The sequence below is a fragment of the Anoplophora glabripennis genome, unplaced genomic scaffold, assembly GCF_000390285.2.
Source record: "Anoplophora glabripennis isolate ALB-LARVAE unplaced genomic scaffold, Agla_2.0 scaffold1358, whole genome shotgun sequence".
NCBI classification, from domain to species: Eukaryota; Metazoa; Arthropoda; class Insecta; order Coleoptera; family Cerambycidae; genus Anoplophora; species Anoplophora glabripennis.
The window spans coordinates 54,620-74,807 of NW_019417491.1; the positions used below are offsets into that span (position 1 = coordinate 54,620).

Here is a 20,188-nt window from a genome sequence, read left to right on the forward strand (position 1 = left end):
TCGCCTGAGACTTTAGGAGCCGTTTGTCCGGTGGGTTCTAGTAAATAATAAAAAATAAACAAATTGCATTACCTGTATTTTGGAACGGGGTACCCGGAAACGTCGCAAGTAATAACAGTATCTTTATGCGAGGCGACATCCTGAACTATGCTCCCATCGATTTTCTTACCAGAAACTTTCGGGGGTATATTATTTGTAGGTTCTATACAAAAACACAAATTAATAAGTACCTGAATTTTGGAGGCGGGTATCCAGAAACTTCACACGTCATAATGGCAACTTTTTTTAAAGCACACCGTAAGAAAATGTTCCCATATTTCTCAGAAGATGATTTGGGCGGTACGTTATTTGTCGGTTCTGAGGATACACAAAACAATCTCGTCAGACACCTACACGCTCGACTTCAACATAATTATTATCACAAAAAAGTACCTGAATCTTGGAACAGGATAACCTGAAACTTCACAGGGCATGATGATGTCGCTCTGAATCGCAACTTCCTGAACGACACTCCCACCATACTTCCTCGCAGAAGATTTCGGAGGTACGTTATTGGTAGGTTCTAAATCGACATACTATTAATAAAGTAGAACGGACAAAAAAAAACTTACTTGAAAACAGGATAGGGAAAGCCAACTATGGGACATAAAACTACAACGTCAGTGCGTTGCCCGAAGGTAAGAATCCTTCCCAAAGTTTTTTCGCCGACGAGTTTGGGAGGCAAATTATTTGTAGGTTCTGAAAAGAACCACCTATTAGGGTTACGTCATTGCAGTAAATATTTAATATTTATTCTACAAACACATAGTTTACAGACAAAGTCTCCAGTCCAGGCACTGGGATTAGTGTTTGGTATCGTTTAGTACCAACACGGGTTATTAAAACATTTTGGGCTACATTGAAACACCAAAAATGATTTTTAAACACACTACTGCTTTCCTAATCAAGAATGTTTTACTTTTATTAGGTTAGATTTGGTTAAGTTAGGTTAGGAATTCCAAACATGAACTGGATCACTAATAAAATGTGCGAACTAGTAACTCATTTGATTCTGTTACTATAAAATGTAATAACTTTCAGATTTCCTAAAATATGATTTGTGAGATCCGGGACCAGAGATTTTGCCTGGTTTATAACTTACCTTATAGTAGTTGCGGATATTACACAAAAATGTGACAGAGACCTATAGGTTATATTTTAAGATGTAAACCAAAGCCGACAACGATAACTTTTCGATAATAACTTACATATAAACGGGAACTGGGTAACCAGTTACTTGACAAGTCAACCAAGCGGTTTTATTCCGAGATATAATAACGTCTTTCCAACCGGTGAATTTTTCCCCGTCTTTTTTCGGAGGGACATTGTTTGTGGGTTCTATAATAAAAATGACATTCTGAGAGAACGTTTTCAAAATGTTGGGATTTTTCTGGGCAAAATTAAACTACGGATAAGCAGTACTAAAAAAAAAAATGAAAGACTTACAAGTAACGTGGTACAGGATAACCAGTCACTTGACAAGTCAACCAAGCCACTCGACTTTGAGGTACGAGAAGAACCTCCCAACCTTCGAACTTCTTGCCGTCTTTTTTAGGTGAAACGTTATTAGTGGGCTCTAAAACAATTATTACACGATGAAAGTAACCCGGATCTAGGAATAACAGGTTTCTACATGAAATAGGAAACAATATGGTACTTACAAGTAACGTGGGACGGGGTAACCAGTAACTTGACATGTTAACCATGCTGTTTTATTTCGAGAAACAAGTAGTACTTTCCAGCCCTCGAATTTCTCTCCGTCCTTCTTAGGTACGACGTTATTAGTTGGTTCTACAATAAAAACGGTTTTAACCTGATTTGACACGACTTACGGAAAATCTTATAAAGATATCAAAGGAAATTAGATAACTGTAACACAAAAATGGAAATTTCTAACGAACCGACAAGGTACGACTCATATTTTCTGTGTTGGGGTAGACATCAAAAATCGAGAGATAGATTGGTGAAAAGGGACGCAAATACGATGAAAGCACAAACTTACATAAATATCGGGACTGGAAATCCGGTGACCTGGCAGGTCAAATAAGCCGCGCTGCCTCCGTTTACATTTACCACCCTCCAACCCCCAAACTCAGACCCAATTTTTTTCGGGGGAACGTTATTGGTAGGTTCTGAAAAGCAAAAGTTCCTAAAAATAAATGAACAAGACAAAAACGTACCTGAACAACGGGACAGGGTAGGCTACGATAGGGCAAGTCACAAAAATATCTTCCCCATGATCAGCGACTAATAGAGTAAAACGTACTTTGTTATCTACCACCTTCGGAGCTATATTATTGGTGGGCTCTGAAAATTCGTAAAGACGCTACGTTACACAATGAATTACCTAAATACGGGGACTGGGTAACCAACTACTTCACAAGTTAGAACGGCGATGGTCGCAACGGGGTATATATAAATTTTTCCACCCTCATACTTTTGACCGGGAACTTTAGGAGAAATTTTCCCTGTAGGTTCTATAATAATCGATTATTATTAACGTTATATTTTAAACACAAACGAAATACCTGAAGATTGGCGTAGGGAATCCTTGAATGGTACAAGTAAGGGGAACCACTAAACCCGTCGGCACTTCCTTTTTTAAACTGCCAACGTCTATATCTTTTACCTTGGGAGCTACTCCGGTTACGGGTTCTAAAAATTATTTAACAAATTCTAACAAAAACCAAACAGGAAGAGTTGGATTTACCTGTACGTGGGCAGGATTGGAAAAATGAGTCACACCAAATTGAAGATTTATTTTCAAGTGGATGTTAAATTTTTCGAATAAACTCTATAATTACTAAACCATGCACAGAATAATTTAATAGCATACCTAAAAAATGGAGCGGGAAAAGCTTGAGCGGGGCAAAGTAACACGATATTTCTTCCTTTTGCCTTTTCGAAAATAAAACCCTTAGAATCGGAAGAGAAGGCGGGTGCTTTGGTTCCGACAGGTTCTAAATAAACGTTCATTTAATTTTTACCTTCCCCAGGAGCAAAAATGGGTACAGGTTTTTATAACTTATATTTGAAAAGTTTCATGAATCGTAATAGTTTCTAGTTAAGTTAACCTCAATGCAGGGTGTAACTTTAAGTGGGGGTTTAATTTTTAGGGGTAATACTACGAATTCTTCAGAATACTGACGAAAAGTTATTTTTTTTTTAAGCATAATAAAATGTCGAGTTATAACTCATTTTTTAAACTGCACTTAAATTCTTGTCTATGCTGTCACTGGACAACTCCCAAATTTGAGTGTATATACATGCTTATCAGTGTCATCTGTTGCTAGCTTTTTAAACCAACTATGTAAAATTAACGGAGAGACAATTTTTTTGAAGCACTGTGTTTAGTTTACGAATGTTAGAATTAATGATCTCCGACACTAACCCAGTCTAAATGCATTACATAACATCGATCCACTTGGCCATCAATAATTTATCCAAACAAAAATGAACGAATATGCAATTTTATAATATTTATTTTAGTTTTGTGTGAAGTATTAGTTTTTACTGGAATCGAAATAGGAATTGTATAGTGCAGTGTTATTCTATTGAGTTTAATGGTATTTAGTGACATGTACAATCTATGTAAGTTATTTATTTCAGTATTTAATTACGCTATGGTGTGTTTGTGTGCCCTCATTGTTTTATATGATACAAGAAACATGAGATTTGACAACAGTGCATGATGCATCAAGAAACATTAAGATTTGACAACAGTGCATATCGCAGCTGTCAATTAGGCATGTTTGTGGATTACACCAGTGGAGTGAAACAAAAATTATGAACTTATATGTACGTGCAAAGGTCAGAGGTAGCCTCCGTATAAATATGACCCCCATTCAAAGTTATACACTACATACAGACAAATACCGTACCTAAATATTGGAGTAGGAGACGCTTGAGCTTCGCACAGGAGGGCAAAACTACTTCCCGCTTCCCTCACAAACGTAGAACTCTTAGAATCCGACGAGAAAGCCGGAATTCTATATCCGATAGGTTCTAAATATAAAAGCGCAAGACAGTGTAGAAACGAATTTAGCCTGAATGTATGAACGGGTTTATTTTCGTGAGTTTAATAAAAGTCTTACTTGAAAATCGGTGCTGGATAGGCTTGAGCCGGGCAGAGAAGCGCAAAATTCTTCCCCATAGACCTTTCGATCGAGAAAATTTTGGATTCCAACGAAAACGCCGGTGCTTTAGACCCCACCGGTTCTACATAAGAAAAAATGAATTAACAGGGGACTAACCTGAATTTTGGGAGAGGGCTAGCTTGTGCGTCACAAGGCAATACCAAATCCTGATCGGCCTTTCCAGAAACAGCGTCTAATTTAGATTTTGGAGGAAGCCGAGGTGGAGTATATCCGACTGGTTCTAATATAAAAATCGTTTTAATAAACTACGATGGTACCTACCTAAAATATGGTGAAGGGTACGCCTGAGCCAAACACAACAAACCGAACCCTTGCCCTAAGCTACGAGTGTAAGCCGTGCTTGTAGCATCATTGGAAAATGACGGCGCCTTGTAACCGATGGGCTCTAAATAAGACAATAAATTACCTAAATTTAGGGACGGGCAAAGCCTGAGCTGGGCATAGGAGTACGAATCCTTTACTCTCTTGGATTTCGTACGAGAATATTTTGGAGGCAGACGAAAAACTAGGCGCTTTGGATCCAACGGGTTCTAACGAAAATAAACAACATAAAAAAACTATAATTTACCTAAATATAGGTGACGGGTAGCCTTGCGCAGGACACAACATGCTTAAACTTTGCTTTTGTTCCCTCTGGTACCCTAAGAGCTTTATATCGCTTGAAAACGTAGGTGCTCTAGAAGCGACGGGTTCTAGAATCGTAAAAAGTATTAATCACAGAAACCTACCTAAATCTGGGAACTGGTAACCCCTGGGCAGAACAGAGCAACGTCATTGCTTGTCCAGCAAGTCGATTAAAGGCGTTAATCAGATTATCGCTCGAAAATACAGGTCGTTTCGCTCCAATAGGCTCTAATAAAAAAAAGCAACGAAATGGACCCCAAATAAATTAAGATTAAGACAAAAATACTTTGAAGGAAATAAAAAAAATTACCTGAACGACGGCGCGGGGAACCCTTGAGCCTGGCACAACAGAGAAACACCTTGTCCTGAACGTTTCTCTACGGTAATGCTCTTAATGTCAGACATCAGAGCGGGTCTCCGACTACCGACGGGCTCTTTTCAACAAAGATACAATTAAAGTTCATGGAACATCTACCTGAATATAGGCGGAGGGAATCCTTGGCCTCGACAGAGCAAAACTAGATCTTCCCCAGCTTCGTTCTCGAACCAAACCGACTTGACATGCGACACCAATTTCGGGGATCTAGTACCGATCGGTTCTAAACTCGAGTACAAAAAATTACTAACCTAAAGTACGGGACCGGAAACCCTTGGGCCGGACAGACCAGAGCTAAACTGGAGCGCAACTTATAGTCTATAACGTCGTACTTAGCTTTGGAGGAGACCTTCGGCAAAGTACTACTTATCGGTTCTGTTAGAATTAAAATTATGATAAAAATTAGTACCTTATTGTGGGAACGGGGTATGCTTGCGCCGGACACAGTACAGTCGCACTTAACGCTACTTGTATTTCGAAAGAATGAATTTTATCCACCGTGGGAAACTTTGGTTTCACGAAACCAACCGGCTCTAGAAGAAAATTACTTTAAGAGATTTATATTTCGATTGACTAAAAAAGTACCTGTAGTTTGGAACAGGGAAAGACTGTGCCGGACAGAATAGAGTTAACGTAGCACCTCGTCGGTCTTCCAGTGTCTGTATCTTCGATGTACCCGCGGATAACCTAGGAGCGACGCTTCCGACGGGTTCTGACGGTAGAAAAAATATTAAGCCGTTTGGGATGGATACCGGATACTGTTAAAACAATTGTAATTCAAGTCCCTTACCTGAATCTTGGAATAGGAAAGGCTTGCATGGGGCAAAGCAAAGTTAAGGTAGTGTTTCCTTTAGAGTCTAACGCCCTGCTTTTGTCTCCGGATGTTAACTTTGGACTTACAGTACCGATCGGTTCTGAATAAGAAAAAATATTTATCTAGATAGGGTAAGAGCGGGAAGGATACCCTTACTCGTCGAACATATATTTACCTATAAAGTGGAGCAGGAAATGCTTGTGCCGGACAAAGGAGGGCGACACTTTCTTCGGATTTGTAAGAATTATCCGTTGGGAATTTTGGTATATTTGGCCTAACGCTACCGATGGGCTCTAGAATAAAAAATACCTGTGAACGGGAAGCGGATATGCCTGGGCCGGGCAAAGCAGAGTGACGGTAGTGCCTCCTTGCGACGTGAAACCTCTTAAATTATCCGTAGCCGGGAATTTTGGCAATACGCTCCCTATGGGTTCTAGGGAAACGAAAAGGGTAACCTTATGTCTGTTTATTTACCTGAATTTTGGGGCGGGAAAAGCTTGAGCGGGGCAGAGAAGAGTGATACTTTTTTCTACCGTTGCTTTGAACGACCTCGAACTGTCAATTGTGGGAAATTTTGGAAGAACGCTCGCCACGGGCTCTACTTAGGTAAAGGAATTATTAGATAACGTACCTTGAGAATGTTGGCATAGGGATTAAGTAAATATAAGTACCTGGTGTAAGGCACCGGGAAACCCTGGGCTGGACACAACAGACTGAGTGCGACGTACTGATAATACACGTAATCCTTTCGTGACTCCAGCGGAAATCTGGGTTTAACCGTTCCCACTGGTTCTAAAATAAATTAAGAAATTCCTTACCCTTCGTCGAACACGAAGGTTCTCTGTCAAAACTTACCTTGAAACAATTTAAGATTTCCCTCGTGAGCCCAAGGCAAGAAATGGGCCAGGGTACCCAGTGAACAAATACATTAAAAACAAGAGTAAGTAATACTAACCTGCCGGAAGGTGTGTAGAAGTGAAAGGTTTGATTCTGGGATTTGGTTAATGGAAAACAGGACAGGTACTATTTATCATTTTGAATATATTTACAAAAAAAATTTTGAAAGTGCCCGTCTGAGAAGCAAGGGTACCCTATCCCAACATTCAGGTAAATTTTTAGAGACATCGCTCCAACCTTGGTGAAAAATAATGCGTATTTTTCACCAAAGTTAAAATAGTTTGTGAAAATGTTTCTCAAAATTAATCGAGTTTGTTAATTTGGAGAAACATTAAATTCCCCAAAAAATAAACGCAATATACAACAGAAATTAATTAAAAAATTAGAGAAAAATTGTTATACATAAAAATTTGGTGACAATGTTTTATTTTTAAGGGAATATAACAGTGACACATAGAGACATCCAAGATCTGCCGCCTTGTATATTTGATCAAACTTATAATAAGCAGAGCTAGAGCACTTCTACCTTTTATTTTTTAATATGCAAGGCAGCAGAGGTGACAATTCTTTTGTAGCTACTCGAATTATTTTGATAGTATTTGTAATTTTTTTTTAAAAGTCTACAAAATAAGGTCCACTGTTCATTATGAGTTACAATTATTTACTGTTTAGTGTAACAAACTAATAGTAACCAACACATCACAAATTGTAATTTATCTCCCTTTATTTACTAGTACCCCAAATTTAGATATTGCTTTAGCCACCTTTAGATATAACTGTGATGTGAATAAAATATGGTGTGTCTACGCATGCGGTGAAATCATTTGATGATTTAGAATCGCATCTTGTGATTCTTAGGAACCAAAATTCGATTATTCATATTATGTTTGTCGGTTCTATCTGCACTCAAATTTATAGCAGCTTTTGCGAATTATTAATTTTCGAATTATTTACACATGTAATGAACTTATGTACAAAGGTTTAACTTAATCTTAAATGGTGACATATGACAAATAACTTCTTCCCATTCAGACATTTTTTAAACCGTAAATTGGCTTTGTAATCTATTTCGACCGTCTTTCATCGAATTAGTTTCAATTGCACCAGTCAATAAGGCCAATTGCACTCGAACGAATCTAAGTGCACGATCTCTATTCGCGCAAGAAACAAGAAACGCTCCTTCCTTTTGTTTTCAGCATTTATGGTGGTTTCGGTAAACAAAATGTTCACATACAAAGCTTTTAATATATTAAGCACCCATCAAGAGTTGTTTGCTTATGAAGGCGCACTTTTATATCTAGTAATTATAAAAGCTGTGTTTAATTGGCTTAATTATTTATGGTGTCTTGACACTCGTGCATTGTGTTATTCATGGGGACAGGAAGTGGACGGGATGTTTTCGAATCGAGGAAGTAGCTTTTATTCACGGATCACGTAACGCAGAGACGCCACATAACTGTCGAATTTTTAGGGAACAAAATAATAAGGCAGATTAGTGCCCGGTACTTGTAATTTCTTTCATTTACCAACGATTTCCGCTTTGATTTCCGCCACGTCCAAGGTGATTTTGTTGGCCGACAGAACACAAAACAAAAATAAGGCAACTTTGGTCCACATTGTGGACCATTTTGGTGATGCATGTATTGGTATCTTGGAAAATATAAAAGATAGGAAAATGGTTAGATGGGTAAAGTTTTAGACAGTTCTGTTGCTGACTTAATGGCGCTTGCAGGCCAGTTCTAGCTGTTAAGGAGGTACCTATATCGGGTTTACTCAAATGCACAGATGTACTTGAAATTTATATAGCGTATTACCCAGTGCTCCCTCAGTGCGTCATATTTTTTTGAAATTTTTTTTGATTCTAGATTTTGAGATACTGTTGTTGAAAGTTGTTCATTTTAACATAGGTTTATATGGCGAAGATGGACGGTGCGGCTCTTTTTTTGCCCATAACTGAGAAAAAAATGTAGAAATTGTGAAACAAAACTTTTCCATAGATAGTACACAGTATTATCTTATTTTTGATGTAAAACTAATGTAAGTTTTGAACATAGTACAGCTGTATTAATTAGAAACAGAAACCAATAATTGCATTTCTGTCTGACTTGAGGATTAATGTGGCAACGTCGCAATCAGCTGACAGCAAGGAGGGAATACATTTGAAAGACTTGATAAAAACGAAATTGATTTCAAACATATACATTTTTCCTAAATCCCATGTACATTGTTATCAACAATAAATTATCCACAACAGATGATTTTTTGTAATGTTTTTAAAAAACTAGATTAATTAAAAAAGACTAGGAAGCTGTGATATATTTATTGGAATAAAAAATACAGTTGATAAATCCTTTTAATATATTTAATGGTTTATAAAAACATCGTAATCATTACCCAGCAATATTTAGGGTTACATAAAGTTTTCTTTACTTGATTAATATAATTAGTAATACTTGAGATAAAAGCATTTGTACGGAATAACAAAGGAACATAAATATTTCTCAGCAAACTTTATATCTAAAAAATTAGTTATAGTTGCAAAACTTTTGGAACATTACTAAAATAGAGATTAAAAACACGAACAGTGAGTAATAATGTAATTTCTATCACAGAACCTTCAAAATTGCATCCAACATTTTCATTGACTTGGACGAGAGATGGGCGCGAGTGTCGTTTCATTTCTTTAAAACTAAATTAACATAATTCTCGGTTGATTTACCAGTTCACATGATTTACAGATTTTAAATAAAGGATACATATCTTCGCGAGGATAATACGATATATTTGCTATATATAATAATTATATTGTACATAGTTTACACACAATACATTTTTGAACGCGTACGCATCTCTACCCGAATTTGACGCGCAATATCTCCGATGTCCGAGGTCTGTAGGTTCGCAGTGTGTACAACTGCTAGTCAATTATTAGCGCTGTTGCCACATCTACATAGTCTTTATGCGTTCGCTAAATATAATTTAAAACTACTTAAATATGATATTTTTATGTTGTTAATTAGTCAATATGTATGCTATGTGCACATGAGTAGATTTCTTTGCTATATAGATAATGTTTATCGCAAATAATTTCAATAGAATTTAATTTTTTCAAATTGGCAGCGGGCTTTAGTCCCATAAGAAAAGCATAGGACCCCCCCTGCGCTCCTCACTTCCCTCGGACCCCGACATACCTCCTTAAGTTTTTTGAGTTATTTGAAAAAAGTAAATGTGGCGTTTTCGAAAATCATCTAACTTTTTTATTTAGAATTATATTGGAAATTATCCCAAAAACCAATCACCAAATAAACGGCATTTCTCTAAACTTATGACAAATTTGAGAATGTTTGGAAAAGGAAAAAGAAAGTTGATGATGATTTCTCGCAACCGAAACATCGAATGAAAATCTAATTATACCTACAGTGAAATTCCCCGGAAAAACTTGTTATGAAAAAGTGTTTTCAGATTTTAAAAATTGCTCTAAATAAAAAAGTGTTTCCCTTTTTTTGATAAAAATCGCAAAAAAGTCATTTACCAAATTTTTACAAATTGCATTGACTCTACCAATAAGAGTACGTATTTTGTATAAAATGAAATTTTACGTTATAATGTGCGTAACACCTAACCTCAAAACAGTTTTAAAATGTCGCTGAAAAAGATAGCAACTCGCGACCTCTACAAGATAGCTGAAAATTAATAATAATACTAACAGCCTTTTTCAAACTACTCAGTTATGAATAAAATATATATATACTATTTTGCAGAGAAAATATGTAGAAGTAATTTAAAATATGTATTAGCAGAGATACTTCACAGTATTTTAACAAAAAATTTTCTCGAAAATTTTTTAAAGGGAGCAAAGGAGATTGACAAAAACATAATTCGATAAATGTTTTAAAAATTTCCAGTTTTTGTTTTATTTTTATTTAATTTAAACGTATTTTTGTTTTCAATTTACAGCAACAAAATGAAACTACTAAACATTTGAACTGATACTCATTTCACGAGCATAATTTTAATTTTTTATCTTAATTAACTAATTTTTTTCATACAATTATAAATGCTAAGTCCTTTTTACAATGAAGGGATTTTGGTAACACCCTGTAAAACTGTATGTACGGCGCTTGAATCAAGCGCGATTAATAAAATTTTATATAAATAAATCTAGAAGGAATATGAAAAAAATCCTATCCAGATGGTCCGTATTGGATCCTCGTGGGGCTATTTATAAAACTACTGTTCTTTTTTTACCGCAACACAAACAAACGAGTAGTAATGTGGGAAATAATTCGAGTAGCTAACAAACCCCGTCGTGAATATCAACGAGCCGAAGAGGCAAACGTAAGTCGTAACGACCAACGAACATGTGAATGATTCCAAATGCCGATAAATCTCGTAGTAGAATAATAAAAATAATACCTGAGTACTGTTGTATAGATATATACGTCGAATTCGTTACGTTACGTTGGTTTCTTGGCTAGTTATTAGTTTAAATATGCTACAAAGTTCATGGTGTGCGATATTTACCCAGGCCCGCATATAGTTCTGATTTAACAGAGCACGAAATATATATTAGCATTAATATATTTGGAAATAATTTGTTTTTATCCTTGCAGCAATAAGTTTTGCACATATTGAAGAGTGGTTTAATTGTAAATTTGATTTACTAATGTAACAAACAAATATACGATTGAATTAAAGGCAATCAACATAAATAGAATGGCTTTATATTCCCCTTCATCTCAACTCAAAATTAAACGTATGCGAAACGCTTTCCAGTATTTTTTATACAGTGATTTTTCGCCGAAAAACTTATCCTTGATAAAAAGTTTTGCTTATCTTGGACAGACATGCTTAGCAATGAAATGTGTAATAAAACATACAGGGCATAAAAAAAATTCAAAATGCGAAATTTTCCCTAAGCAAAGTGCCTTTAATTTTTGTTTTTTCAAATTTTGAAATTTTTTGGGCGCCCTGCATGTTTTATTACATATTTGATTGCTAGGCATGGCTTCCCAAGATAAGCATAACTTTTTTTCGAAAAATCAACAATAAAAAAGTTTACAAAAGTGCGGTACCCCAAACGGGGACACACTGTATATTGTTGTTAAAGAATTAATAGATTTACACCCCTTCTAACACCAGTGACGCCCAAATGAATTAATAATTAAATAAAAGGGAATCTTGTTTATAATTCATAGGAACACTGTTCAGTCTTTAAGGGACGTAAGTTGTGTGGCTTTAATCAAGTTTAATATTTAATTTATTTGACACGCCGCAAAAAGGAAATTATAGTCATTATAAAATCAATCTTTATTTGTTCTCGCGTAAACTAAATAAAAGCTTATTCTTTTCACGGACAAAACTATTTCCCACTCATTAAATATTTAAATGAAAAAAGCGTATTTGTTATTTTTAGAAACATTAGCGAAATACTTACATCCCTTAAAAATAAACAAGCAGTTCCCGTTAACAGTTTTGTAGCATATTTAAACTAAATCTTAAAGATGATTATTAAAAAATCACTCACCAGTGATGACCAATCGTCCCTTGGTAGCGCTAAGTCTGGTTTCGCCGGTAAGTCTGTGTTTCGTACGGCACTGGTAAGATTTGTATCCATCTTCAGGTCCGACATCCTTAATGTGCAATTCGCCAGATGGGAGAACCAAGTATTTGCTGTCTGTTGGGGGTACAAAAAGCGGTAAAAATCTGTTTTGATACACCACAGCACATATCATTCTCTCTTTGGAAAATCTCTCAAATATTTTAAAGATCAAAAAATGTTTAAGTAATTTCTAGAGGCTTTGGCACCATAAATATATTTTTAATTCACATTAATTCTTATACATAGAATGATATAGTGCTGTTAAGAATTTAAAAATATAGTGTTATTGAAAATATCCATGCTCCCTAAAAAACTATCCCGTCTTAAATTTCAAATTCGGCGCCGATAATAAAACTGTGAGGACGTGAAAAAACTTATAAATCAATCTTCATAACACTAAAATAAAGAAATCTATAAATATTTCAAGTACCGTTTAAGGAAGGGAATTTATTGGCTGCCTGTCGAAACAAAGTTGTATTTTTAAATTTGTGGGAACGTGAACATTTTCAAACCTATTTTATGCAAGATTAATCAAATATGTATCGATTTATTTGCAGGGAAGTTTAACGAACTGATATTTTTGTTTCATTTTATCTTGTCAATTTTAATTACCTTCGATGAATTTCCATTGAAAATAAAACAATAAACGTAATGTCACTGCTAACCGTTGTCACAATTTGTATTATGTTGTCTCAGGTACATGCAAATATCGATCTATGCGCGACCTATATAAATCTAAATAAACAACAATATACCTACATACACGACATTTATGCTCGAGTTATTGCAAATGCAAAACGTATCTATCTATTTAAATTTGCTTATATGATTTAGCGTCACATGACGAGAAACTGTTAGTATCTTCAATATCATTCCAATTTGGGCAATTTTTTTTAGGAGAGGTTATAAATATACGTTTAAATTCAAAATTACCGCGAACATTAAGTTGACAGCGCTGGCACTTGACGCTTGTGGAGCCACTAGTATAACAACTGAACAACTGAAAAAAAAAAAACGTCAAACGCCTACAAAGAAAAAGCTAATAGAGCTCGTATTACGCATATTATTAATGATAATAATAATTCCATGTTATAAAATAGAATTTAAATATTCGTACGATGTACGGTTCAACGTTAATATATTCAAATATTATTATAATATATTACTAGGATACGCCGGAAGAACTACCAACGATAATATTTTCATGAAATTATCGTGTACTACAAAGTAATTTATAAACGAACAACTTGTGACTCTCCAAACTTTTGTATTTCTGCAAAATGAAACAAAAAAAAACTCCTTAAACACCTGCTAAATTTACATTAACTAACATGAATGTAGTATCACGTTTAAGGATAAAAAATAAATAACTAAAGATTGAATGTGTTGATTAACCTTGCTATTTTCTACTAAACTACTGCAGGGTAGTAAAGGATGGGCAAAAAGGGGATGGTAAAAAGGAGTTTTGGGAGTTCCAGATGTCCAAAAGCTTTGTTCGATTTCTATTTAGGCCATAACTGACTGAATCTTTAGAAAATCAACTTAGACGATGACAAAAATCGTAAACTAAACGATCTGGATGACAAGACAACTAAGAAATTTGTAGGTTATGTTTATGACGATGTTTTTATGTACCAAACCATTGATTACTATTAATATTCTTAGTAGGAAATACTGACAAATGAAGACAATTGCAACAGAAGCCCAGTGTCGCAGAGTCGTAATTATTAAAAATTGAATGAGTAACTTGCCGTATTATTATCTCGAAAAAATAAACAAAATGTAAATATTTACTGCACTGCATATATTGTATGTAGAGATTAATTCCTATTTACACTCATAATGATCCAGCCGCAAAAAGACAAGTGACACAACAATTATAAAAACCATCTGCCCAGTTCTCCCATACTAATTGGAACCGCCACAACATGAGGGTTATCTCAAGTAAATTCAATTCGACCACCATGGTGTCGTTTTAATTGGAATATTAACGTTACAACCCGTCAGTAAATGTCAGACAGTTTTTTTAATTGTAGAGGGTTTCCTTGATGATCGCAACGCACGTATAAATAAATAAAGCCAAAATAGCAAAATCATTATATTTGTTAAAGTTGTAAGCAAGAGCATACTAGAATCGATTATGTATGAAAACGAAAAAAAATATACTTAATTTAATAATTCAGTTGAGAATAAACTTTATGTATACCGGTTTTTAATATCTACGTATAATAAAAGAAACAATAAAACTCAAATAAAAAGTAACTGAAAATATAAGTCAATGAAAAGTTCATTGATATCTTGATTTATTAAATTTATATGCAATGTCAATGATAGAACGTCGAATTAAATCAAGCTACCTTGGCACACATTTGATTTCAAAAAGTTATGGGCGTTCAAGATTTTTTATTATTTTCTTAAAATAACTGTTTTTTAAGATATCTATTTCAACGGATTTTTGGAGTTGCCCAAAATCTACCAATAAAAAATACGGCAGGAAACAAGTTTTTGTTAATTACGTCATTTTCCCTGTAGAATCATAGTATGAAAATCGTGTTTACCGCATTACCCATTACTCTATGTGCATTAACATTGAACTGAAATGGTATTGCGTGACTGTAATATTCATAAAACATTTCCTAATAGCTAACAGCTGATTATATCGTGAAATAATAGTTTCGTTCCCCAAATTTTCATTAAACTTCAACCGAAACATACTATCAGAAACTTGTCGGTGTTATAAATGCGTTAATTTTACGTTAGAAAAAAAAATTAATAGAAAAATTATGTGGATTACTTCGGTTGCATTCTGGACCTATCATACCCATACGTTTTTGTGGTTGGGGTCACCGAATCCAAATAGAAACTTATTTTGACGATTTGCGACGTATAATCAGCCATTTTACAGATGTGTCAAGCATCTCAGTTCCACCCTGTATACGTGAATAAATATATTTTATATATTTTATTCGGTTCAACCAGACAACTGCATCTTTGTGTACAATTATCGTCGAAGATAAGTATTTAAAACACATTATCGTTATTAAACAAATTAATGAACTGTAATTAATCTCTCCTTCTTCAAGGTCTACAATTTTTCGAAAGATCAAGACACCGGTCATCGTTCTAACTTGTAAGGCTACGAAGATGATCCGCTACGATTCATGCCAGTGAACACAATGCAAATTTCTGAATATTATACAGGAAGCTACGAATTAAATGGTCCTAAACTGAATTACAGCATTACGCCATATGACTAATCTGTCCCTTGTGTATGACGTGACGAAAATATATTTTTCTCACGCGTACTTAAAAAAATTAATACGATACGGAAGTACGATAAGTATACTTAAAAAATGAGTATCCGATATTTGACGGCTCGGTAATTCGAGTCAGGCGTCAGTTTGATTTCTTTTAACAAGGGATAATAACGGATAAATCGCCTAGTAAACAAACTCGGCTAGAGCTTACCAAGCAGCAGACGGGGCCGAGATTATTCCCGTCAATTTATTAGCTAAGCCTTTTCTCCGTTGATGTTTGTTTTTGTGCGGCTCTAGATAAGATTCGAATATTCCGCAAGCTGTTCCTGGCGCAAGGCCACATCCGTTTATCACATTAAAATGATACCCGTGAATGAATCGGACATATTTAGTTGGACGTATTGCTTTAGAATTCCGCATCTTAAGCCTGTATTTTTATGTAAATTGGTTCAGTTGTACTTTAGTACGGAAGTTACTATTTTCTTTTGCTCAATGATCGCGACAGATAAGATACTCAGGCATCTACTAGTCCAGGCGGTACAGCATTCGAGGCGTGTGTGTGTGTGTTGAAGTCATCTATTTTGTTGTACAGAAAAGTCCCAAATATTATGCAGAATAAGAATCTGAGTTTGCCTATTCCAAAAAACCATTGCTAAATTCAAGGGAACAACAAACATACAAAAAGGACGATAAATTACCCGTCTTTCGACATATTTTTCCCTGTAACATTGAAAGTAAGGCTTAAATCGAAAAGGTCATTCTTTAATTTTTATTTATTTGATGGTTTTCTATAAACTTACAACTACTGCGAATCAAAAAAGTTGAATTTTGCATTACTAATAGGCGAAAAATAGTAGAAAATCATATGTATATTTGGAACAGTTTTTAAAATAAGTAAATATTTATAAATACTGATGAACCTTTGTGAACAAATAGTAAAACAAACCAAACCGCATTTTTCTAGGTCGAGAAATAAAAAATCTTGGAGCGACTTTGCTAGTCACACACAATGTAGAAACTTATTGTATTTAAAAAAAGACTACGTGTAACAGTTGTATACGTATTTGTTAAAGTTGAAGTACAATTCGCACTTGAAAAAGCGATCCTAAAATTAGCCCAGTTACTGTAGCTGAAAATATAGTAATATCTCCGAATTTTTTATAACTGCATCGATTTTTCTCAAAATTTAGAATTAGGCTTATCTTACCCCCCACTTCAAAACTTATATATGCGCTAGGTGTGCTTTTTGTTCTTAAGGGGTGAAAACCACCCCTTATTGGAAAAAAAAGAAAAAATACAAATTTAAGCATTTTATGTAACCAAATCTTTTTTATTTATGCAGTATGAGTAATTTCATGTGCTATCTAACATGAAACGTAAAGTATCCCAAATTTTCAACCCGGAAAAACCTTTAAAAACCACCCCTTTGAATGAAAATAATATAAAAAATTTTTTTTCAACTTGAAACGTTTTAATCATGCATTCTTATCAAATTGAAATTGATTTCTTGATTAAAAAATTTTTTTTATCGATTGCAACTTTTCAACCCTTGAAAAATACCCCTTCTTTCGAAAATAAAATGAAAAAATTTTATTGAAAGAGTAGAAACATTTTAAATGTGTACTCGTGTTAAATCAACATTTATTCCCTTCTGATAAAATAATTTTGAATCGATTGCAACTTTTCAACCCTTAAAAATTACCCTTTACATTTATTTATATATTTATATGTATTTTCTTAAAATTATCACCTATAAGATTTTTAATCGCACAAAGGCTCATTTTGCAGGGAATTGTAAGGGCTACGTGAATTGTTGAGTTGATCTTTTTTAAGCCCTTCATTTTTAAGTTTGAAGGGTTTAAAGGGCTCGAAGAGGGTGGTTCTCTCATTCATATGATAACTTAAAATGGCGATATCTCGATTAATATTAATTTTAGAGGAATAATAAAAATAAGCAAAATCATCAGCAAAAATAAAGCTAAATTTTTTTACTCTTGTATTTTTTCGTACACCCTTTAATTTTTAAGTTACAACGTAAAAATCGATTTTTTTTTAAAATTTGAATAATTAACATATTCAAAAATTAAGTTTTTTTTTCGAAATCATGCTTTGTAAGTCAGCCAAAGACCCAGAACATATTCTTAGAACATAAATGAAGAAATCTGTAAATGGATTGCTTTTAATTCTGTCACCAAAGGCACTGATTTGTTTAGTAATTTTTTCTTTAAAAAAATGAGACTATCATGTTATTTCGATCATATTTCCGTTAATTTTGATTCTAAAGAGTTTTAAAATAGCACATTTTAAAGGTTTTTCAAAGTACTTTAAAAAAGGTTCAAACAGTTTTTTTCCTAATATTTATGGTTTTGGCGTTATTTAACGTTAACCGGTTCCAATTTAGTTTTTAGCTATAACATATAATAATGTTTAAAAATCCATAAGTCGGTTTATATTGCAATTAAAGAAAAACAAAATAATGCCATTAGATTTGTTTTTTATTACCTTTCTTTTTGTTCACTACAACTTTTTCGTTAAGCTATTTTCAAGAAACTGTCCGAAAACAAGCACTTTTTCAGTAAAAAATCAACATTTTCGATGACGAATTACTCGGAAAATATTGGATTATCCAAAAAACTTTATATAACATTTGTTACTTAAAATTGACTCCTCTATCGATTCCTGTGGTTATTTTGGGCGTAAAAATTTCCACCCCCAGGGCAAAAGCGCACTTCGGCACTATATAAGTTTTGTTCCTTGAGACATTCGCCACATTCAGTCAAAATTTCACGTCAATCGGTTCAGTTATAAAGAATAAGTTTTGCCTGTTTGTGGAATTAAATTAGATAAGTACATTAGGGTGCTTCGTTGGAAAAGTACATTTCTTTTTTTTTTCGCTCCATTGACGAAATATTGTTGTAAACATTGGGAAAAATAATTCTCACCAAATTTCAGCTCTTAATTTTAATATTTAGTACTCGCAATTTAATTTTGAAATTTTCCTATTCATTTAACAAGCAAACTTACGGATTTTTATTTAATTTCACGTTATTTTATTGTCCATAGACGATAATTATATAGTAGTCTTTGTTTTTTGGCTATAGTAAAATCTATGTGACTTGAACGGTTTCACTGCTAAAAAATCTTAGTTTTATTTTAAATTTTTATCTTTTTTTTCGTTTTTCTCATAAATTACTAGACTTACAGCAAAAACGTAAATAACATTTTTATGAGAAATTAAATTTGCTATAAAAAAGGTCCTCAGTATCTAAGTTGTAAAGTGATCAGTTAAAAAGAATATTCAGTATATTTGTAATTTCTTGCATTTTCCTTGTACTGACTATTTTCGAATAAAATTGTGTGATGTTGTGGATTTTTAGTATTAAAATAAATTCTAATGTCAAGACGGCTTTTGGGAAACGATTCATTAATAGTCATCGAAAATAGTTCAGCAAGCGGAATTTCAAGAATTCTTTCCAATTGTACGTCCGAAAATATTGCACACTATTTAATTCTTGATTCACAAATTTCTACACGGACCGCATTCCAATTGCGGTCCATTTCCTCAGCGTGCCACAAATTAAGGACCAATTTAAAAATTTAACCTTCTGACTTTTTGAATCGATTCAATAATAATCAGTCTCGTATAAGCGTGTAACATAAAACGAAGCCGGTCACTGTGCTCTAGATCGCAACAAGAGCTTTAAAGAAAATTCGACATAGGTACGTATATAAGTTTATTAAAAAAAAAAAATTGCGATTTAGCTGAAATAAATTTTTGGCCCGTTTCAAATGTCTATAGGTTTTCTTTGAAATATTGTTAACAAGTACTAACGTCGTGTTAGGAAGAAAATATCTTTCACGTGTGACGAATGATTAATTCTTAGAATAGGGCGGTTAACAATAGGCAAAGAAAAAAGTGTGCACGCACCATACAAGCCATCCTGGGAAATAATTTCGTGACCGTCGTCCTGCAGCCAGGATGTTACGTAGACGTAATCACTGACAAAGCTTGGAATGTGACACTTGAAGATCGCGGTGTTACCCTTGAGCACGCTCTCGTCCATAACGTTCGCGTTGTATGATTGCGACACCACTGAAAAGACGATAACAATTTTATTCTCCTCAAACTGACAAAATATGAAGATTCTTAAGATAATAACTTTAACAGCATACTATTATTACTCGCTACGTAGATCTATAGTACGATCGTATTCGATGCAAAGTAATAAATCATTGCCTGTCAAGGGAATCAGTGCAACACATTTTATAGGGGGTTTTGGAAATTGAATAATTTCTTTATGCATTATGGATTAACAGTTATATATTTATGAAGGACAAAATGAAAAACAAAGGCATCTCCTTCGCACATTGGGCGGCAGGACAACAATACATTTATTACTCCCTTCATTATCCCTCATATGA

The 20,188-nt window shown here is 34.2% G+C and overlaps 1 protein-coding gene across 1 annotated transcript; it reads right to left on the reverse strand.

The window, feature by feature from the left end:
• Positions 1–68: 68 nt before the first annotated feature.
• LOC108915625 (Down syndrome cell adhesion molecule-like) lies at positions 69–19,893 on the reverse strand (the record flags this gene model as incomplete). The annotated part of the gene is made up of 5 exons (XM_018721695.1): positions 69–202; positions 455–575; positions 638–738; positions 12,435–12,584; positions 19,695–19,893. Coding segments are annotated over 5 exons (705 nt in total), but the record flags the coding sequence as incomplete, so codon positions are not given.
• Between the last annotated feature and the right edge of the window lie 295 nt (positions 19,894–20,188).